Below are 24,470 nucleotides of genomic sequence, written 5' to 3' on the forward strand. Positions count from 1 at the left end.
CCTCACCTACCTTATTTATTTGTTTTACAAGGGGAAAATTTGTTGATTAATCGTGCTAATATTGATACCCAAACAAGCGAAACATTCTAAAATTGAACCACAAGCGTAGCGAGTGGTTCGTAAAGTTGAACCTCGAGCGTAGTGAAGGTTTCAAGGGACGAGGGTTAAATAAAATTTTCACTACATCAGCTCGTAAAGGCCCTCTTGATTGTTCGAAACGGATAAGAAGAGTGGCATTTAATTTGATGCAAATTTTGAGTTGTTTCCGTAGGTATACTCGTAAAGCTCAGTTGGTTGGTAAAATTGACTTTAAAATGATAAATATTGAATAACGTTAGTTTGAAATTGATTTAAATGATAAATTAAATATTATCGGAGATATATATATCGAATATCGCTCTTAAACAAAAAATATATGTCGCTAGTCATTTACAACCTAAAAGCGCCAAATTACGCAAAATTATATTGAAATGACACCTGTCTATTGAATTTGAAGAATACTTTAACAAGGGTGGTTATCTGTATGACAATGCACCTAAAATAATTTTCAAATGTATCTATTATTTCTATACTTAACACGATAACGAATTCTACGTAAACCAAACCGCGGGCAATCCCTAGTACATATAGAAATAAATAAGTGTAAGTAAGTTTCCATTAGTGTACCTACTATTAACAATATAACTATTTACCATTGATAATAATTTTATAAACGTTTTGTGGTTTTTTACGGGCACCGCGCTAATCGCTAGCCCGCCACCGTCGATCGCTGCCTCCTGCCACGGCGCACAGCGCGGCGCGCGAAAACGCCGCGCGTTTGAAATGTAACTCAATATAAGCGCGGAATGCATACTTACGTATCAGTATTTAGTGTCGCCGTGATTTTATATTTCTAATATTTTGTGTGGGAACTAAGATCTTTATTATGACCGTGTAATATTAACTCTACAAACTTTAATTCAATATTGGCTATACTGCTTAACCAGCAATCAATATCTAGACAAGCACATTGTCTACATTTCTAACTTTTTACAAGTATACTAAGTTGATAGATAATATCGTAATTTTACAATATCAGCTACTTTAATTCTTTATTGACAAAGTAATTCGTGTTTTTACGTTCACCAGAAAGCAGCTGTTCCAGATTTCTAAAAACCGAATATTGTGAATAAATTAAAGTGTTATTGAACATGTTACAGTTTTTTGTAACTTTAATTTTATATTTACATAGTTATTTAGCAAAATTGAAATATTTAAATATGGCCGAACGCTCCACCTATAATTTTCTAATATTTTACATAAATGTTATTTAACATGCATGCAATAACATATCAAAAAAGAAAAAACTTTAATGTTATCAAAACCCATTTTTGTTCCACCGCTGGTCTAAAACAAAAACGTCACTTTTGACACTGACACATCTAATCCATATCGTTTCTAGATCTATTAATTGACGTATCTTAAAGTTAGAATCGGGCAGTAACTCATGGGAGGAGATACCTATCTTTCATTTATTTTACTTACTGTATTATACAGTATAATTAATACTAAGTATTATAATAATACTTATATATACCTACGATACCTAGATGTTTTACAGCAATGGAAACAGGTGTTTGTTTATAAGTATTTTTTTTTATGATATAGGAGGCAAACGAGCATCACCTGATGGTAAGCGATCACCGCCGCCCATGGACACCCGCAACACCAGGAGGGTTGTAAGTGCGTTGCCGGCCTTTAAGATGGGAGTACGCTCTTTTCTTGAAGGTTTGAAATGAAAAGGTTTGAATTATAAACAAGTACAATAGGTACGTATGAAAGGTGCTTGTTTATAAGCAAGGAACTGTTATGAACTTTATAATGTGTTGAAATCACTACAATTATCTAAGTAACAATACATTATAAGTGCCCCGCGGGCGCATTACTGTAACCAACCATCAGCTATAGTTCATTTTTTTAGCATTAGAAATAAGGTAAACAATCTTGATGTGTCTTTTAATTGAAAAACACATTTTAAAAATAAGTTACGGCAAATATGTAACAATTATGAATCTAATACGATCATTTATATTCTTCTGCTTTCATAAGTAATAGTTATACTGATTTTTAAAAAGCTTTTTTCAATTAAAAGACATGTCAAGATCGCTTACCTTCTTTCAAGTTCTTTCTAATGCTAAAAAAAACGAACTATAAGTAGATAAGTACCTACAGTTTTCGTAATAATATAGATAGTGAATGACTTCCCATTCCTACACGGAGTACACGCAACGGCATTGTTCCTATTCACGTTGTAAATGTTGTAATTGACATTATGCCAGTTACTGTTGTATTGTAGGTAAACAAATCGTTTAGCAACGGATGAAATGAGTATCCTCTTTCACTTTTAACCTAATTAGAATTCGCCGGTGGACAAGACTTAAGTTAATAAAGAGTTGTGAGAAATAAAACATGTTTTTGTTTACAATAATAGAGCACTTTTTATTAATTTAGGAAATATATGTTTCCCAAAAAAGTGTAGGTATACATATATGTTCAACATGTTCTGCACGAGCAACAGACAATGATAGCTTCGTCTAGTAGCATTCGGTTGAAGTTGATGCAGGCTCTAGTCTAGACTCTTTGGCATGTAATTTAATATCCAAACGTGGCAGTTTACTTAGATTTCTTATCTGGACATTGATGGTGTCAAGTCGGTAGGAACTATCCACTAGCTAGGTGCTAAAAGCGACCTTAGCAATGGACGCCTGTAACAATTTTAATAATCAAATCACCTTACAAATCCAATCACTTACAAAACATATATGATGTAACTTACATTTAATTGGTTTTCTGCTCTCCTGATTTCTGCCAAGTTATGGTTGGAGTTGGATGCTATAGCATATAATATACCATACTCCAATAAAACTAAGTTTTATAACTTAGGCAGATTTCTGGACTTATACAAATAGCGTAATACGTATTTTGAAATTATTGATTTAGGGATTCAAATAAACGACTAGTACTTATTCCAGACGATATTATTTTATAGAAACGCGTGATTGACATTAAATGGTTGGTAGACATGGTATGGACATGATTGCAATAAATGATTATGATTTTATGATTATCGTCAAAAGCGACGTTTTTGTTTGAAGAAACGTCACTTTTGACACTGACATATCCGATCCATGTCGTATCTTAACATAGAATAAGGTAGGATCCTATAGAAGTGGTATACGTGTGTCTCCGTGAGGGACAAAACATTCGCAATGCATCACTATGATTGGTCGAATTTATTTGTTGCCCACCATAATCCATACTAAAAAAACGGTGGGGAACAAAAAATATGTGAGACTGTGACAAGGACAAACAATAATAGAGCTTTCTCTGCTACTCCTACTGAAAGATACGTAAGACTATCCCGTTCTGTCAGTTACCCCCACTACTCATGCGCAATCCAGTTTAATACTATTACAGGTCAAGTAGATCTTGTCAGTAGAAAAAGGCGGCAAATTAGAAAAATGTAGGCGCGAAACTTAGAGAATATAACCAACGGAGACGCCATGTCTATCATTTTCGGTACAAAATAGTCTGCCATTTTTTGCGGGGGAGGGGCACATCAAATGTATACATAACGTAAACATAGCCATGTCAGATAAACGTCAGTCCATACATGTGATTGACATGAGGTTGACCATTGGCCGCCTATTTTCGACAGAGGGGAACGCCTGTTAATGACCACTCCGATTTCGCCGTTTTCGAAATCGAGCGATCGAAATTCAAAAATCGTACAATCATGCTCGTTGATGGTAAAATTTGTTAAATTTGAGGTTATGATAATGACGTGTTTTGGTTCGATGTACATTGCTGCTTTTCTTAGCGCAATCATAGTACTATTAAATTTATTATACTGTGGCGCAATACTGCTCTTTGAGTGTTGCCCTACTTCACTTTGCTGTACATTGCCGTTGAGTGCCGCCCACCCGCTCTCGGTTACCTCACAGTTACCGGCTGGCAAGGACGCGACGACGCGGTGCGCAGAGCGGAGGCCACGTAAAATATTCAAATATTAAACAAACACCGTTTCTTAACGAGAGGAAAATTCTAAAGATGGCAGCACGTAGAACCTTGCATATGTCTAGTATGGTTAAAAATGTAGTTTCTAGTCAAAAACCAGAATATATTTATAATAAGTTTCAATGGATGAAAGACATTCACGGTCGAAATACTCGCAGTAAGTTTCTAAATAAAATGTGTGCTCCGAAACATAAAACAGCTGGTTATCGTGGCAGTTTCAAATACTCTGCATCTAAGATCTGGAACGACCTACCACCGCCATTACGAGGTAAAATGTCCCTTGCAACTTTTAAACGCAAATTGAGTCTACTTTTATTAAATCACCAAATTTCCACAGAGGATGTAATTATTTAAAATGGTGTTGTGCTATACTTATTTAGGACACTTTCTTTTCCTATTGTTTGTAATTTTTGTTTTCTTTTTTACTATTGTTTATAAGTATTCTCTCATACCAAGACGGAAGGAAAAAAGTACTTATTATGTTTACTTACCTATTTAGTAAAAACTTAAGTATAAATTTAAACAATTTCAAATAAATTCGTAATTTAACACATTGTAATATTCATTTGTAGTAAAAATAGTCCTGCAAAGCGATTTTTAACATACCTTACTTCTAATAATAATGTCGTTTTTATGTAACCGTTAAAAAAAAGTATTTAAATAACAAGACTTAAAAACTATTGTTACCTACTTTGACTAGATGTGTTATCTTCGTAGTTCTTTTTTTTTTGTTTTATGCTTTGGCTGTACATACAAGTAAATTTCCACTAACCCGTATAAATGACAATGTGGTTCAGTGAAGGGGACGGACTGAAAATCAGCGCTGCGCAGGCAATTTCTAATGAAATGACTGACGCGGCGTATGCTGAGCCCGTTCCTTTTGCCGCACAAATTCTTTGGTAAATCTTTTATATTATGTAACCAGTGTGCTTTTTGTGTTGCAATAAATGGTTTCTTATTCTTATTCTTATTCTTATTCTTAAATATTTACAAAACCTATCAGATCACACTGAAAACAACACAATATCTATATGAACAAAAAATCATGTTTAAAACTTACGTAATATTTTTGTGGCCTGTATTTCCTTACAAAAATTTCGTTACTTCGTTTAAACTGATTCAAAATATGAAACTATTGTATAAATCAGGCTTAGATACCCACCTTACAGCATAATACGATTCTTATTTCTTCCTAATACGCGCAATGAGCAATGAGTTTTGAGTCATTGAGGTCATCGAACTTGACAACAAAATGGCGGGAACCCTAGCACGTCTTATCTCACTCATACAAGCAAGGTACGCGTTCACCTACACGAGCTTAGACTGTGTGCGTAGGAACGAGTTTGTTTCATACATTTGATCGCCAGTGTCCGGGGTATGGTAGTACAGTAAATACAGCAGCACGTATCGCACATTCATCGATATCGATAAACAGTAGGTACTGGAAGGGTCGAGCCCTAGCGTTGTTTTTTTTTGTGTTGGTAGTATTGACATGAATTTGGTGTGATTTTTTTAACAATTAGGCCTGGATGCGACTTCTTTTAGCCTGTATTTGGTGTGTTGGCACAATGTACGTTCATAGTTCGGTTCAAGGCTTGTTCGAGAGTGCCGACTCTTAAAACGTAGTGATTTAATTCTCTTTGTAATCACTATGCTGACATTGATGCTGACTTATATTCGTTTACTAAAATTTGCTAAAATCAAAGCCCACCTGATTTTTAATTTGGCGTTGTTGTCTTATAAATATGTCTACTTTTACAAATGATTTATTTATCTCCCACTATTAAATATTTCTGTAGTAATCAGAAATAATAATGATAATAAACCAAATTACTGGGTCGTTCAAAAAGTACCACTGGTGGATATGTTTTATAATATATGTTAACAAGTTTGGCATTGCATGGCATCAGATGGCAATCATATTTCTGGCTCCTCCAGTGGCATATCAGTGTCCGGAAAATGCCACCTGTTGTAAAGACCCTATCTACGACACCTCGACCTTTAAGAACACAATTGTAATGGAATGGAATCTTATCTGCGAGAAATCTTGGTTGAAGGACCTCACTCAAACTCTATTTCAATTTGGTGTTCTAGTGGGAAGCTTACTGTTCGGTATGGCGTCTGACAGGTTAGTGAGTCATTTAAATTCATAAATACAAATAGGCACCTAGTGCCTGCGCAGATCTAGTTTATGATTATGATACAATACTTTGAAAATCAATTAGATTTTTTGTTTTGTCACAGGTATGGACGAAAAAAAGCCCTGATTGGCTCTGTGGTACTGGAAGTGTTCTCGGGGGTGATAGCATCATTTGTTCCTGACTACTGGAGTTTCACTCTAATTCGGATGATCGTCGGGTTCTCTTTAGGAGGAGTGATGGTAGTCGGATTCGTCATAATAATGGAATTCATCGGAAATGAGAAACGAGCCGTTGTATCAGCGCTTTACCAAGTTCCATTTACACTTGGCCATATGAGTTTAGCAGCTTTTGGTTATTTCTTGCGTGACTACAAGCATTATCAGCTGGCAATATCATTAGCAAATGTATATCTATTACTTTATATATGCCTTCTACCTGAAACACCTAGATGGTTACTGGCCAAGAATAAGACGGACGAAGCCGTTAAATTACTGACATACGTTGCTAAGATGTAAGTTTACTTTGAAATTATTATTATACATATTTTGCAATTTTAAGGGGTTACATATCAGAATACCGAAAATTTATCTACCTAATGCCGAATCACCTATGCTCGATTCACCTATTTTTTAATTACCTAACGATCATTTTACCTAAACATTGAATGACCTAAGTTTATAATACCTAAACTTAATTAACCTAATGGATGAAACACCTAATGAACGTTTTACCTAATGCACATTTTACCTAATGCACGTTTTACCTAAAGCTATTATACCTAATGATTGAAACACCTAAAGCTGACATACCTAATGGACAATCCACCTAAAGTTGATATACCTAATGAACGATGTACCTAAAGTTGATTTACCTAATGGATAAAATACCTAAAACTGTTATATCTAACGAACGAAATACCTAAAGTCGATATACCTAAAGGACGGAATACCGATAATCGATATACCTAATGCATGTTATACCGAAAGTCGATATAACTAATGAACGATATGCCTAAAGTTGATTTACCTATTGAACAAAATACCTAGAGCTAATATACCTAACGCACGAAATACCTAAGGCTGATATGTGTTAACGAACGAAATACCTATAGCTAAACGTATCTAAGATTATGCTTAACTACCTTCAAACAGGTAGGGTACCTACATTATTTTTTAATATTGAATATTGAAAAACCGTTCTTAATAAGTTGTCTGAATGGAACGGAATAGCTGTCGAAACGCCTGTCAAAGAAGAGGCGTTTTTTCTTACTGCATGTTTTAAGTTTCACATTCTAATTTATTGTTGACTGCGCATAAACATGATATGATTTAAACTATTTTTTGCTTTTTGTTTTAGAGTTTTTAATTTTAATCTCAATTTAATCAATAAATGTACCTATAGATTTTATCATTTTTAATTTAATAATTTTATTATAGGTATCTATTAATTACATATAATATTATTTGTATAATAGTTTTGCTACCTTGCAAGCAATTGTCGAGCAATCTCTCGCTTGACGCAGAGATCGATTCCCGCATCGGCACAGCAGCCACTACGTTCGGGAGAACTCCGTTCAAGGGCTTGGGACAACAAACATCTCACGGTAAAAACGAAAATGCATATTTACCAAGCATGTGTTCTAAGCACACTTCTGTACGGAGCGGAATCCTGGACAACGTACGCAAAACAAGAACGCCGGCTGAACACCTTTCATATGCGCTGTCTGCGGAGCATACTTGGCATCACATGGAAAAGGATCGCGTGACAAATGAGTCTGTTCTAAGCGAGGCACAGCTCCATAGTATCACAGCCACACTGACGAAGAGACGACTGAGGTGGCTTGGGCATGTGTATCGAATGGAACGGACTCATTTGCCACGTCAAATCCTGCTAGGAGAGGTTGCAGACGCAAAAAGACCGGTTGGGCGGCCAATGCTGCGCTTTAAAGATTGTGCGAAACGTGACATGGTTGCCTTTAACATCTCATGCAACCAATGGCAGAAACTGGCCGAAGACCGACCCGTGTGGCGTCGTGCTATTCACGATGGTCAATCCAAGCACGATGATGCCTGGTTTTCCTCATTAAAAGGAAAACGCATGAGGCGCCACGAGTAGGCCTCCAACCCCCGCCCACCTGTGTGTGGCCGAGGGATCCTCTCTCGTATAGGGCTTTACAGCCACGAACGCAAGTATCGTAACCAGGATGCTGCTTAAAACATCTGACACAGATGAGGCCTGTTATTATATCTGCAGTAAATGATTTTTTATAACGACTTTAGGTATTTCGTTCATTAGATACAGTCAACAGTAAAAATATGTGTGTAGCCAACTTATTCAAAAATATGTCTCATAGTTCTTAATTCGCTGACATAAGAGCTATGGGACATATTTTTGAGATGATTTGTGCACTCATATTTTTACAGTTAACTGTACCTAATAGGTATATCAACTTTATGTGTTACGTGAATTACGCACCTATATTAACTTTAGGTATTTCGTTCAATAGGTAAATCAACTTTAGGGATATGATTACCATCCACAAATGTACACAGTACTGCAATAAATCATTCTTATTCTTATTATTATTCTTATCGTACATTAGGTATATCGACTTTCGGTATTACGTGGATTAGGTATATCGACTTTAGGTATTCCGTTCTTTAGGTATATCCACTTTAGGTATTTCGTTCGTTAGGTATACCAGTTTTAGGTATTTTATCCATTAGGTAAATCAACTTTAGGTATATCGTTCATTAGGTATATCTGCTTTAGGTGGATCGTCCATTAGGTATGTCAGCTTTAGGTGTTTCATGTATTAGGTAAATAGGTTTTAGGTATTTCAATCATTAGGTGTATCAGGTTTAGGTAGATCGACCATAAGTATTCTGAGCTTAGGTAAAACAATTATAGGTGAAACGTGCATTAGGTAATTCGTTCATTAGGTGTTATGAGCTTAGGTTAATAAACCATTAGGTGTTTAAAAAATAGGTGAATCGAGCATAGGTGATTCGACATTAGGTAAATCAACTTTCGGTATTCTGATATGTAACCAGCCCTAGTAGCACGGTCGCATTTTTATCATTTGTCACCATGCCTGTCACGTTCTAACAAGTATGTAAGTGCGAAAGTGACGGGCATAGTGATAGTCGATAAAAATGGAACCATGCTGAGCCCGCTGGTATTTAAATTCTACTAATAGAATTGAAATCGAGTGGTCAATACCACTAGATTTCAAATTTCGATCGCTCGTATTTAAAAAAATAGCATTTCGCCGTTTTCCACCGATTTTCGAGTGACAAAATCGAGCGATCGAAATTCAAAAATCGGCCCCGGCCATGACGTGTGGAAGGTGTAAGCAAAAATAAACCGCAAATCGATACAGTACAAAACACACACAAATACAGTTCAGCCGTTTGGCACACGCATACTAGAGGTCAAAACAACATTATTGACCAGCAGTTCTTAAAAAAAATCCCTTAGGCCCCTCCTAAAGTGCTGAGTCATATTTTTATTATGAGAAATTTTTTTTCGCGTGTCGTACATATCATATGACAGGGATTTTGAGGCGATTCTAACAATATACTATACTACATCATTACATTTCAGACATTAAAAAAAAATTAAAACACAAATATTTTTTAAAACAGCGTATTAATTTAATAAAATGGCTGAAATGTAATAATGAGGTATATTTTTAGAATAGCCTCAAAAACCCCTTTCATAGGACACCACACGTGATATGTTTCTGAAAAAGAAAATCCCATACAAAAAAAATTAAGACTCGGCACTCCCCTCCTTAAAGTCCTCCTCCTCCCCTCCTCCTCCCGTCCTCACTTAAAAAAATAACTAGAGGGATTTCGGTGCTCCATAAATTGCAAACCTTTTTCCGTAGCTCTCTTAGACCATTCTACTTTATGTCAGTAGCGAAATTCCTTTTAGTTTCCAAAATTTGTTTTCAGCAATAATATGCCAACAGAAGACATTCAAAGTAAGGTGGAAATGTACCAATTGGAACACAGAACAAACGCGCCGAAGAAGGGGACTACAATTGACCTGTTTCGTACGCCAAATCTGCGACGGAATATACTGGTGATGTCGTTCCTCTGGTTCACCTGCAGTTACTGCTTTTACGGCATCGCACAGTACATCAGCCAGCTTACTAAAGACATTTTTTTGAACGTGACCCTCAGTGGATTTTTCTGTCTCCTCAGCTGCTTTATTTCGATTCCAATGATGCGATATATGAAGCGGAGGACAGTTGTAGTGATAAGTAACGCCATTTGCGGTATTAGTTTACTACTGCTGGCCGGTATACCGCATAGCCTATTTAGCGTGATGCTTGCGTGTATCGGAGATCTCTTTAGCTTCGTTGTATTTATCGTGGTCTATTTGTACTGCACAGAAATGTTTCCAACTGTTGTGCGTAATGCTGCGCTCGGTATTTCGTCGATGATGGCTCGGGTCGGATCAATGATTGCGCCGTTTGTGGTTGCCCTTAGAACGTACCAGAAGTGGGCTACCCCCGTAGCGTTCGGGGTGCTGCCACTGATAGCTGCGGGGCTTTGTTTTTTGCTGCCAGAAACTAAAAACTGCGAGTTACTCACAACGATAGAAGAAGGTGAAGCACTGGGCACGCCACAGCGGCCGCCTAGGCCTGCAGATGGAGTACAATAACGATTATATAAATTTGTTTTTGATGATCAGTCACTGTATTAAACTATTGAAACGTTAAATTGAAAAAGATTATGTATCACTTTTTCAATTTAATAAACATTTGTCCTTGTGGAATCTTCAATCAATTATTATATGTAGGTACTTACTTACTCGTATATTGTGAACCAAAAGCAATTATATACGTCAGTCAGCAGCAGAAGTTGCTAAGCGGGCCAGGTGTTCAAAATGATCTTGACGCGACTTTATTGTTAAGAGAATTACAGCGTGTCAAGGTAATTTTGAACACCTCACCCGCTTAGCAACTTCTGCTGCTGACTGTACGAGTAGTATTACCATGAACTAAACTCACGAGAAGAATAGCTAAACTTAGGCATACCTACAGTCGAGGACATAAATATGTATACATTTCTTCACCTTAACCCATTGAAATAAGGTGAAAAAATGTATACATATTTATGTCCTCGACTGTACCTACAATAGTCTATTCGAGAAACGGAAAACGGTGAAAAATAGAGATAATACTCCTAAAAATACGTGTGATACCTCATTAGATTCGTAATGATGTCTAGAAAAATGTATTCAAAGCGTGTATTTGCACACAAAAAATATCAAATGTTATGAACAAAAAAGGGGGGAGAAAGTAGATATTTTTTATTTCCCCAATATCTCAAAAAGTATTCATATTTAAGAAACGAAAATTAATTAATATTATTAAAGAGGAGGATATTCCATACTTGCAGAGCTGTATCTCCATTATATATACTTTTTATTAAACGCTGAACACAGCCCGCCGCGCCTCATTTTCGGGAAACGCGCGCGGCGTGAAAAGCGGTTACGTAACATTAAATATAATTGTAAAGGTATTAAATACTCAATGAATAATTAAGAAAAAATATGGTGTATTTAAAACATGTCAACAAATGTACTACTTGTAGAAATTTATCTTAAAATTTTTTTTTCAACAAGTTAGTGTCAACAAGTTTCAAATGTTAATTAACAAAACTTCTCAAATTCTTCTTTATTGAAAACGAAAAAAAATGTGTAAAATAACTATCGTAAAATTTTGTCGCTTTCTAGAGCCCTTCTCATATACATTCTTAATAAGATCACATTATAAAAGTTTTAATAAAAATAAAACTTTGCTTAAAATAATTAGAATTACATAGAAATTTGACAAAAAATGAAAAAATTGTAAAACTTAAAACAACATTATAAGCAAACTATTAATTTTTTTAGAACTTTTATAACGTGATCTTATTACGCATGTATATGAGAAGGGCTCTAGAAGGCGACAAAATTTTACGATAATTATTTATATATTTGTTTTCGTTTTTAATAAAGAAGGAAGTTCGAGAAAATTTTGATAATTAGCAATTGCCTAACTTGTTGAAAAAATAACTTTAAGATAAATTTCTATAAAGTAGTACATTTGTTGACATGTTTTAAATACACCATAATTTTTTTAAATTTTTAATGAATATTTAATACCTTTAAAATCAAAATTAATGTTCTTCTTCTTAGTCGGTTCCTCAAGGCTGAGGGTCGTGACCATCAGGAGTGCACAGTTCTTCACCACCGCTCTCCAAACCCCCCTGTCTTGGGCCAGCTGTATTGACCCCTGGATGTTGACGCCCGTAGCGTCGCGTATGGCATCAGACCACCGAGTTAATTTAATGTTACGTAATAGCTTTTTCCGCCGCGCGCGTTTCCCGAAAATGAGGCGCGAAGGGCTGTGTTCAGCGTTTAATAAAAAGTATAATTAATGGAGATACAGCTTTGCAAGTATGGAATGTTTTATTGTAAAACTCTTCTTCTTGATCGGGACACTCTTGACAGAGCGGTCGTGGTCATCATTGGAAGTCTCCCTTTGTGACACGTTTGACGGCTTGCCTCCACTCCTCCCTGACGGCTGCGCGTTTAGCGCATTCGTGCAAGGGGCCGTCCATCCATTGCTGCCTTTATTTGGTCCGTCCACCTCATGGGCGACCTTCCTCGCGCTTGGGTACCTTCTACTCTGCCCTGCACTATTGTAAATATCCTCCTCTTTAATAATATTAATTTTCGTTTCTTAAATACGGATACTTTTTGAGATATTGGGGAAATAAAAAATATCTACTTTTTCCCCCCTTTTTTTGTTCATAACTTTGATATTTTTTGTGTGCTAATACACGCTTCGAATACATTTTTCTAGACATCATTACGAATCTAATGAGGTATCACACGTATTTTTAGGAGTATTATCTCTATTTTTCACCGTTTTCCGTTTCTCGAACAGACTACAAGGTTAATTATAAATTCGAATGGCCCGCTTCAAGCTTTTTCAAAGGCAATTGTGGTGACTTTCCTTCATTAACAGCCATTAACAGGGAACGTTATATAAGATCTAGACACGCGGTAGCGTGTCCAGCCAAGTTCAGAGAAAAAGGAACTGGCGACGCAGCAACCGTGTGTAATATTACACGAACCATTTCGAGCTACTTTTGACCGCTTCACAACTTAAAACCTACTTAACCTACACAAATGAAATTTGGCACATGTATTCAAGCTCCTTAGCTTGTCCAAAATACAAAATTTCATAAACGTAGCTCAAACAGTTATTGATAAATTAACATTTAAAAACCGGCATTTTTGTGACTGACTGACATATAGATCAAACACCTAACCCACTTCCAGATGACCTAGAAACTTGAAATTTGGCGTCAAGTTAGACTATTAGGTGTATATAGAGGTAAAAATCTGAAAACTGGAAATTATAGATATTTCGATGGAAAACAAATTTATACTTATAGACCAAAAACCTAAACTCACTTCCAGATGACTTAGAAACTTGATATTTGGCATCAAGGTAGACTATTAGGTGTATATAGAGGGAACAATCTGAAAACTGGAAATTATTGATATTTCGATGGAAAAAAATAATTAATACTTATAGACCAAAAACCTAACCCACTTCTAGATCACTTAGAAACTTGATATTTGGCATCAAGGTAGACTGTTAGGTGTATATAAAGGAAAAAATCTGAAAACTGGTAATTATTGATATTTCGATGGAAAAAAAATATTTACTACTTATTAGACTTATTAGACCAAAAACCTAACCCACTTCTAGATCACTTAGAAACTAGATATTTGGCATCAAGGTAGACTATTAAGTGTATATAGAGGGAAAAATCTGAAAACTGGTAATTATTGATATTTCGATGGTTTTTTTTTATTAATACTTATAGACCAAAAACCTAACCCACTTCTAGATCACTTAGAAACTTGATATTTGGCATGAAGGTAGACTATTAGGCGTATACAAAAGAAAAAATCTGAAAACTGAAACTTTTAGACAATTGACCGCGCGTTAGCGAGGGTCTCCTTTTCAGCTTAGGCAAACTGCTTTCATGATGAATACCTACTAAAGTAATTTCTGTGCAAAAAGTAATGATATCCCAACAAAAACATAAATGTGAAATGAGAGCCAAGTTCAATATTAAGAATATATTATGTCGTTGACGTTGTTGACTCGCCGACAAAAGAATTGAGATCTATATGGGTGCCAAGTTCTGTGTTGTGTTTAAAATCCTGCAATTATAAAGGATTTGTCTTGGCTAGTTTTTACGTATCGTTACGGCTACTTTTCTAAAATTTGGTTTGTTGGTAAAAACTAGCCAAGTCAAATCCTTTATAATTTCAGGATTTTATACACACCACAGAACTTGGCACCCATATAGATCTCAATTCTTTTGTCGGCGAGTCAACAACGTCAACGACATATATTCTTAATATTGAACTTGGCTCTAATTTCACATTTATGTTTTTGTTGGGATAGCTAGAATACATATAGTGCCTCAGGTCAAATCAAACTTCTGGATGATTACGTGGCGTAAGTGAATAAAGTTTTAAGAGGTGTTGTCTAATACGGTTTAGTGGGTCACGTAGGGGTTCTAATACATGCACCGGCAGGGCTTCTGGCCTGTTATTGACAACGCTTACACATCACATATTCACAAGCTTGACCGAAACAATCTGATCCCTGAATACGTCTAGTGATTGCGAATATCGAAATCTTGTTATACTGGAATGCAAGTCACAGGTGGGACAAGATGAGATGTGAATGGGTAGGCTGTTTGGTGCTGCCAGTGAACGGCGCCATGGCGCCCGGGCTGCTCCTCTGTGCTGCATGGTATTACACCATACTAGCTGGTAAGTCATAAGTTACTATCTAATTAAATATTATGGGACAATCTTCCACAAAGCGACCTAGACCCATAAACGACGCACTTGACGATAAATATAATAGAACGACAGATATAGATAAATACTTAAATTCATAGAAAACATCCATGACCGAGGCACAAATATCTGTGATAAATAAAACAAATAAATCTCCTTACCAGAATTTCAACCCTGGACTGGACGTCCGGCTTAGTATGCAGGCTCACTATCAACTAGTCTAGGAAGCCGTTAATATTATAAAAAAACCGGGACCGGAAAGGTGACCAAATGGAAGGGGCCCTATGGCTCAAGAAAGAGAGGACATCCACTAGCCAGGTGGCAGGACGAGATTGTTGCCACTGCAGGCAAAGAATGGCATAGTGTAGCGCTAGATAAATCCAAATGGAAACAGCTGGTCCTCCAGTAGACCCCTCCCAGCAGTAGAAGCCTCCTGGCTTTTACCCAGAAGGGGTCTACAGTAGAAAAATAAAAACTGTATCAAATAAGAATTATAAATAACTTAATACAATTCTCTGTGGAATAATGAAAGCTCTAAGAAATAAATAATAATATAAAAAACCGGACAAGTGCGAGTCGGACTCGCCCACCGAGGGTTCCGTACTTTTTAGTATTTGTTGTTATAGCGGCAACTGAAATACATCATCTGTGAAAATTTCAACTGCCTATTAGCTATCTCGGTTCATGAGATACAGCCTGGTGATAGACGGACGGACGGACAGCGGAGTCTTAGTAATAGTTGGTAATAGGGTCCCGTTTTTACCCTTTGGGTACGGAACTCTAAAAAGTTCATAAGGTCATGTCAAAGGAAAAATATTAGGAACAGCGGAACCTGGTGACTCCACGATTTACTGGCGTGTATGTAAATTATTGGGAAAGTCAAAGACATAGTACCTGAGTTAAGAATTACATAGTTAAAATTATACAGGTAATCAACTAAAATTGTGAACGTTCAATTGATAAAAAAAAGCCTGTTAAGATGTGAAAAATGACAATATATATTTTTTTGATTTCCTGGAAAAACTTTTTTTGCTACTTAGCTCGTCTCTGGTGACTAGCAACCCTTTGTTTCAGGGTTCTATCTCTTGTACTGTCCGGTCATGTATCTAATGTTCTTCAATCACAAACTATATAGGAAGATTGTTGATGTTCTTTTTGCGTTATGGGAATTGTATCCAGTGGTAAGGTAGTGGTTCTTTTGGATTTCTGAGATTATTTTTTTGGTGTTAGACAATTTATTGACTGATAATTTCACTTTTTAGGCGCTTTTCCAATGGTGCTCTAACGCGGAAATGCATCACTACGGTGATTACGTGAATCCGGATGAAAGGACCATCATTGTTATGAACCATCGCACACGAGTGGACTGGAATTATGTTTGGATAGCATTGTACCACGCTACTCAAAGCGGTATCGAATGTGCATGTAAAAAGAAACCTAATGCAGAGACTACAGAGAGCCATGTACTGGATGTTGGTGGACGATCTAAGATCAAGTTCGTTTTAAAGGACGAGTTAAAGGCCGTTCCGGGAATGGGTAGGTTTTAAAATAAATGTAAAATTGACTTCAAGTTTTGTAAAATTATTTGTACAGTGTGTTTGACAAGAGCGTGACCAGTGTTTATGTATATTTTAAGGATGTGATACAGAAAAAAAAGTACTGGCTGAATAGAATGTTCTTTTGCCTAAAATGCTTTGTAAAAAATAATAAAAAACTTTCGACAGTTTCCCACCTAAAGTTCTATAAAAAAAAAGAATGCCGCTTACGATTCACGTTATGAGGCAGTGTTCCTCTGTACCCGAAAGGGACCAAAATGTCACAAAAACCTACTGATTGTATATAAATAAATCGAAGGCGTTTGTAATTAAGTGGATGAAGCATTATATGGAGTATAAAAATGTTTACGACTTACCAGAACGCGGGAAAACAAAAACGACCTCCTCCACAGAGGATAAACGGGCCTTGCAGATGTTTTCAAAAAATCCACTTCTATCAATGCGTTCTGGCGGTTCTGGGCAAGTAGAATTGGAAAAAAAAGGTTTGCAGATATCTCTAGATACAATCAAAAGGCGTTTGAATGAAAATAGTTTAAAATATCGCAGTACGGTGAATAAGCTTCTCCCTTACTGAAAAACATATGAAAATAAGCCTACCGTGGGCGAAAGAAAACAAAAACCGAGATTGCAATCATATTTTTTTTCCAATGCAGTTTCTTTTTGGGCAGTTAATTACTTGACTTAGGCTTGTTCTACGACAAATAATAGAGTGCTCGTGATAACCGAGAATTACCCAGTAGAGGAACATGTTCGGGGATGCTTCTAGAAGCAGAGTTTCGGCCATTTGCACTTGTGCACCGATACACTGGACGCCCATAAAATGGTAAAAATTGAAGAAAAGGCATTGTCGCCTTCCGTTATCAAAATTTCCCAAAGGATAAGGCTTCTTGGATCCCGCAAGAGAATAATGACCCTAAATGCCAAAATCAGCACTGTACTGCATGAAAAACTGAAAATGGCGTGGATGTTTTGGATTGGCCCTTACAATTACCCGACGCCAACCCAGTTCAAAATGTTTGGGCGTGGATGAAGCTTAAATTACGAGAAAATAACACTCTTAGTATTATTGACCTAACTGGAGAACTGAAGTCTGTGCGTACGTCTTTACCTTGCATTTTAGCTGAAAATTTGGTCGAAATTATGCCTCAAAGATGCCAAGGTATTATTCATAATTCAGGAGACTGGACGTCTTATTAAAAATAAAGCATGAATATGTCATTACAATACTCTCATATGATAGTATTTGACATGATAACTCTTTACTTTTTTTCAAAGTTTTACCGGTCACGCTCTTATCGTACATAGTGTAACTCGTGTGTCTTTAAGTTCTAGACGCTTGTTACAGAGGTACGCTTATTCTTCAAAATCAGAATCATTACCTACGCTTGTGATTTAATTATATTGGAATTTCAAAATGATTCTCGCAGCAGTCGCTCGCTTTTGCTCTCTCGTTTTATAGAACGAAATTATTATTGATATACCGGTAATAATAATGTAAGGGGTAATAGACAAGTCCTGAAAATTATAGGTTTATCCTGAGCTACCACTTAATGTTATTATCACAACAGCACTTTCGTTGATCATAAGATTCATAAATAATATACAGTATACTATATATTTTTGTATGCACATTGTAGCTAATGCCTTATGTTTTCTTCAAGGCGCTAAAATTATATGAAACTGTTATACCTACCTTTTATTTGGTTATACCAATCTTACGAGTAAATTCATCGTCTTCCAATGTGATGTGTTTATGCTTACCTTATGTGTTGAATGTTAACGAGTAGTTATTTTTTTACATGTACCTACTTATGTTTTGTGGCTGAATTTAGACATTAAATATTACTATATTTACTAGATAAGTAGATACCTTATACATTTATTTTAATTTTTATACTAATTTATTAACACAAGAACTTATTTTAAATTACAGTGGAAACTGGATAAGTGGAACCTGGGTTAGTGGAAAACCTCTTTAAGTGGACCCAAGTTCTCGGTTCCACTCCCTTGGCAACGAATTACCTCTATAAGTGGAATTATGGGACCTCTATAAGCGGAATCCATTTTTCGAAAATTTCTTATTTTTACCTTTGTAACTGTATTTGTATTTGTACCTACCTATAGCTTTATCGCGTTTTTTGGAAGGGTTGCCACGGAAGACCATTGTCAAGGTATCCAAAGGGTGCCTACCTGAGTGGAAACCTTTTCAGTGACGTGTTTTGGCGACAAAGTTTTTGTTGTTTAAGCGTTATGAATATGATTCTATTCTATTCAATGTTCTTATATTATCAAACTACACAACGGGACTTAATCGCGTATTTAAGTTTTAAGATTGACCTCCCTTCCCTTCCCTTTCTTTGGTTTTTAATGTTCTTATAGTTTAAATGAGTTACGAGCTTACGAGTAAGAGTGTTTGTGTTGCAGGCTGGATAATGCAGCTGAACTTTTTCCTATACGTCAAGAGGAATTGGCGCGAGGACCAGCTGAGCCTGGCGCAGTTCGTGGACTACTACAAGAGACTGAGCTGCCCCTGTCGAATAGTGCTGTTCCCGGAAGGAACGGACTTGAGCGAGGAGAATAAACGACGCAGCGAGAGATTCGCCACGACACATAACTTACTAGTGAGTCCTGTTTGATTACTAATTCGAACAATACTTATATGATGTCACAGCGATACTTTTGACACTGATTGACAGATCGGTATCGCATCGTTGTGACATCTTATAAGCAATGTTCGAATTGGGCTGTTGCTTAAAATGCTTATAGTTTAAGTTTGTTCGCTCAATCAGAGCTAAATCTGCTTACCTGTGATCTTATCTTAGTAATAAAATAACCGTGGTTACTTACGAGTATACAAAACACAATCTGGCGGAGAGACACATCTGAATAGGTATAGGTAAGTAGGTAGGTACCTACTAACACTAACCATTACGTACACCAATACAAAAGTGCTAGTAAACGTACCTACTCATTTTCATTATTGTGGCTATTGATATCTCGATTCTCGATGTTTTACTGCACACTGCGCGATTAAATAGATCATTCAATTTAAGAAATTGTATTGTGCATCTCAGTTATGTGCAGCACTTTTTCAATGGGACGGTAGTTTTATTGTTTGTTATTTCAATTTGCAGTTGTACGAGTACGTGCTTCATCCTCGCACCACAGGGTTCGCAGCGCTGTGCTCACGGCTCCGCGGTGCCGGTCTCGCGTCTGTATATGACGCCACCGTAGCGTACGACGTCCCTGCGCAGACTGAGGCGGACCTGCTGCGAGGACATATGCCCAAACACATCTACTTTCACTTCAAGCGGTATGTATTTTTTGAAGTGAAAACTTTAGCGGCGCTGTGCACTTTTTGAGGTGGGGAAAAAATGTTAAACTCGCGACAGACGTTAGACGTAAGACGCTTCGTAAGACGGACACGTGACCTGATCGGAAAACTGTTACAATGTCATTGAGTTTTCACTTCTTCCGGGCTTCCCGGAGTGTAACCCGTTGTTTTTTTTATATCATATTGGTATTAGGTGAGGGTCAGTCGGTCCTCGCTAGGAGTACGGGCGGCCTATTGCCTTTAAGTTTACATTTGGTAATACATATGCATTTGTTTGAGGTGTTATATTGATAAGTTTTTACTATCTGGGGGCTAATAATAGTAATTTGTTATCAAGTGGTATATTAGGAAAGGATACCTACTTGTTCTATCCTCGTGCATAGGGATACTTACTGTACGTATTGAGGTGTGGCCACAGCCGCCGTGGCGTCGGGATCACATTGGTAACTACATCGTTAAACTAATATCAGTTGAATTTTTTTCACTTCACTAACCCAAGCCGAAAACTTTAACTAATATTAGCTCTACTATACTACCTATACACAGATCATACATATACTTCTACAATTAGTACCTACTTAGAAATGTTTATTCGCTAAGAAGTTTTTTTTTCAATCTTTATTTTCTTTCGTAAATTAAATAACATTCTTTGAATATTTCAAAAAACGGGAAATTAATTGATATTGGGCAGCAATCCCTGGTAGTACCATATAAAGTAAGGTTATTAGTACATCCTAGTATGTAGTAGCTAATACGAAATTAGAAAATACGTTTAGGTACTTACTTTTGATCCATCAATTATTGAAAGTAGGTAATTGTCTTTACATTAGGTACATACATTATCCCTGAAAAATACTTCGAAATATTTGTTTCCAGCTACCCCATTGAAGATCTTCCACTCGAAGACGATATGCTCAAGTCATGGCTGAATGACCGTTGGCGTGAAAAAGAAAGCAGTTTACGGAAATTCCATAAAAACGGTAGGAACCAGTTTAATCTTTGATTTATAATTTAAAATATTTAAAGGATCAAATGGCAAAGTCTAGACACCTTTTATAAAGATATGACAGTAATCTTTATTGGCCTGAAGAAGGAGACTGGTTTATTACTATCGCAATATAAATATAACTTATCAGTGCCTATGGTATTATTACTCGGCAATATTCTATCACGTTTTTCATTCATGAAGTAACCACCTTCAAAAATCAGGTTTAGAATCGATGAAGTTACTAGAAAAAGGCCTCAAGATTACTAATACTTAAATTTTTTGGCAATCTAATATACAGGCCAATAAAAGTTAAAATTACTGTGATATAAAAATGCGCTACGATTTTTCAAAAACTATGCTGGCTGAACCTACTGCAACCCTATACCTAGGTTCAAACTAGATATGAGCGCCGCGCCGGCGCGCCGCCGCCGCCGGCAAAATTTTCGCGCCGCCGCCGCCGACGCAGCGCTATCGGCGTGGCATCGGCGTGACCTTGGTAGATACTTCTACTTTCAGAATCAAAAATATATATTTTATCGGCTTTAGATCTTTAACGGCGCCACTCCGATTAGTTTATAGATATTCAAAAGGTATTTTACGTCCATATAATGCTTACTTACTCAATTTGCTTGCTGTGCTTTCTCTTGCCTATGCTGAAACTAACAAATGGCAGCTTGCGATTTGGTAACTATGGCTAGGCAATGGCAATGAAAAAGAAGGTGATATAGAGCCTATCCTTCAATGTCTATTCTGAGTTATCATGGAAATGTTATAAAAATATTCAACAACTGAATGTCTTTAAGTCATTGGAGGCGGCCCTGGATAGAGTCAAATGGAGAGAGTTACACCGACAAGAGTCTTAACTCTTAAATTTACGACGACGAATGTCATAACCAGTTTACTTGGTAGATTTATTTAATTGTAACCGCTTAGCGGCGGCCTTTGGAAGTGACGAGCGGAGCAGTCGCCCGGAGTTTGCAAAATAAACCGAGCAATTTTTCTAAATATGCATGGTTTAACGTCTTTAAAAGGTATAAACGAGGGTTACATTTCAGAGCTCAACTTTTGGCCTCGCCTTTAAAACGCTTGGTCATTGGTTCTTGTCCGATCTTAGCTCTACTCCAGCTCGGCCTTTGGCCTCACACGAATGTTCTCGCAGAAAAGCTCCAGGTCTTCACTATGGCCTCGGTCTTTATCGGCCTTTGGCCTCGCTCACACTGGACCACTAGTTCAATTCCAAGCTCTGGTCTGTTGCAGCTTGGCCTTCGGCCTCACCCAGAAGCACGCCGAGTCCAGCCGTCACCCAAGCTCACACTTGGCGTTCGATTCTAAGCTTTATACTTACCTGCAGCTCAGCCTCTGGCCTCGCATGGGGAGGCGGAGGCGTCGAAATCAGGTTCGGAGCTAGGTGGAGCTCGGCCTAGTTGTCGTGTTTTGATATAAATCGGATTTGTTGGGTCGATATTGGTTAATGACGGAGCTCTATTTTCCTCATTCTTGCACAGTCGACAAGACGTTTTCCTGATACAATCTATCCGCTATTTTTTACCTAGCACAAAAAATAAGGGCCTCGCCAAGATTAAGACCGCCTCTGATGCCGCGGCATTATCGCTTATCTACAGTTTATGCGATATAAAACTTTTTTCATACCATTATTCAATATTTTTTCCTTGAAATTAAATAATGCACCTATTTTATAACGTTCTTACAGCAAAAACGTGTTTTTTCGGTAAAATTTTGGTTTGAATTGATTTTTCATTAATCAAAAGTTTTTCAAGGCCACGCCGCCGATTCGCCGCCGCCGCCGACCGATTTTGACCAGCGCGCCGCCGCCGGCTAAATGCCTATCGGCGCTCATATCTAGTTCAAACTGATTTTACTATTTTGCGATACTATTAGCTTATTTATTTTTGCTGTTTTTGAATTTGATTTTGGTGGGTCATACCTAACTGCTTTTGATCATCATCAGGTCATAGTCATCATACTACGAACACAAAGTGGTTAATAAAATCATTATCAACAGTAAGTTCACAAGGCGAACATCGATTATCTATTATTCAGCATGTGTTATTACACTTATTACAGTAATCTGGTTCTGCTCGCGAGCCAACGGGAGTGGTCATTTCTCCATACAAACGTACTCCTCGTTTTCCTCCGTGGTTTTTGAAGCTAGAGCAATGATTTTTTCAACACAGATTAATATTGTCAATATCTGTGTCGGACCGTTTTGCTTTTTTTGATATTTTTGTTTTTTAAGGCGCTAGAGCCCTTCAAAAATGGCCAAAATGGCCTAATTGACTATGCCGCAATGAGAGGCGTGGCATTCAAAACTGATATCAATTAGCCAAAAAAGCAAAACGGTCCGACACAGATAATTTCATAATCATTTAGATTTCCAAATTTGGTTACGATTGGTTAAGTTTTGGAGGAGGAAACAGAGGAGTACGAAACCTCGATTTTTGAGATTTTTACGCAGGATTTTTCGCCTTGTCCTTATCGCACTACTTTTAGGTGCCGCTTCCGTTAGCGAGACGGGTATATTTACCTAAAATATTTAAAACTCAGCTCCTGTTTCGTCTTAATAAACGATGGGCTTAACTATGATGCGAGCAAGTTCAATTTTGTACCAATAGGTAATAAGCAGGTAGGTATTTCAATTTAGGTAAGGCAGATGTAACTTTATCGTTTGTCAACAAGGCATACTTGCATAATTTGAAATTGACGAAGTGGTATTCTGTTATAAAATTAGTGGTATTCATAGTAATAATAATAGTACCTAGTAGTATAGAAGCTATAGGGTATATAAGTAGAGGAGCAACTACCGATAAGCCAACATTTGCTTAGCGGTCATCGCGATCAACGATATAAAAGTAAATAGTTAAATACCTACTTAGTACTTTTGATGCCTGTCAAGCTGTATAAAAATAAAAAGAAAATGCACCTCTTTTATTCATATTGGATCTACATTAAAAACGTGCTTACTTGTGTCTCGGGAAAGGTAATTAATATTTAATAGTCGTTGGCTACTTGCTTTCTCGCCGCTGGTCGGGCATCTGCTGCCTAAACTAAATTCAGCAGATACGACACCAATCTGACCGTAAAGACGTTCATGTTAAAATTGTTTTTTACTCTCTACTTTTAAATAGCCGCAAATAGGAATTCCGGTATACCTACTTAGGCTGGTATAGTTTCTGGGAATTGGACTTGATTACAGGCCAGTTCGTCGACAGCACGACGAGGCGGCCTCCCGCGGAGCGGCCGCCGCGTTCCCTCCACGTGGCGCTGCTCGGGTTCATCTTCTGGCTGCTGGTTGACGCTGTCTTCGGCTACGCGCTACTCACAAACGTCCTGTTCCGCTTCTGGGTCCTCTACCACACACTCCTATTTATATTCGTTACATGGTATTTCGGCGGGTTTCAAAACATTCAATATAAACTATCCGAAAGTCTAAAGGTGTAGCTAGTCTTTTAGTCTATAATTAGGTAAAAATGAGGTGTATT

General features: G+C 37.1%; 2 protein-coding genes and 2 long non-coding RNA genes across 5 annotated transcripts in view; 2 read left to right on the forward strand and 2 right to left on the reverse strand.

The window, feature by feature from the left end:
• Positions 1-24,470, reverse strand: part of LOC134794270 (uncharacterized) — a 45,894-nt gene that overhangs the window by 16,638 nt on the left and 4,786 nt on the right. The gene's annotated exons all lie outside the window — the stretch shown is intronic.
• LOC134794541 (uncharacterized) lies at positions 2,452-3,190 on the reverse strand. Its single transcript, XR_010144678.1, has 2 exons — positions 2,816-3,190; positions 2,452-2,744 (listed from the first exon to the last, which is right to left on the reverse strand). It is a non-coding gene; the product is annotated as an uncharacterized LOC134794541 (long non-coding RNA).
• On the forward strand, positions 5,772-10,985 carry LOC134794248 (organic cation transporter protein-like). Its single transcript, XM_063766006.1, has 3 exons — positions 5,772-6,184; positions 6,301-6,708; positions 10,157-10,985. The coding sequence occupies exons 1-3, from the start codon at positions 5,871-5,873 to the stop codon at positions 10,869-10,871; spliced, it is 1,437 nt and encodes a 478-aa protein (XP_063622076.1). The 5' UTR covers positions 5,772-5,870; the 3' UTR covers positions 10,872-10,985.
• On the forward strand, positions 14,948-24,445 carry LOC134794249 (lysocardiolipin acyltransferase 1-like). 2 transcript variants are annotated; one of them, XM_063766007.1, is made up of 7 exons: positions 14,948-15,062; positions 16,167-16,273; positions 16,355-16,628; positions 19,073-19,269; positions 19,783-19,961; positions 20,859-20,962; positions 24,185-24,445. In XM_063766007.1, the coding sequence occupies exons 1-7, from the start codon at positions 14,963-14,965 to the stop codon at positions 24,427-24,429; spliced, it is 1,206 nt and encodes a 401-aa protein (XP_063622077.1). In that variant the 5' UTR covers positions 14,948-14,962; the 3' UTR covers positions 24,430-24,445. The 2 variants fall into 2 exon arrangements, with proteins under 2 accessions (XP_063622077.1, XP_063622078.1); XM_063766008.1 differs by lacking the exon at positions 14,948-15,062 and having other exon boundaries at positions 16,191-16,278.

Source organism: Cydia splendana, chromosome 10, assembly GCF_910591565.1.
Source record: "Cydia splendana chromosome 10, ilCydSple1.2, whole genome shotgun sequence".
NCBI lineage: Eukaryota > Metazoa > Arthropoda > Insecta > Lepidoptera > Tortricidae > Cydia > Cydia splendana.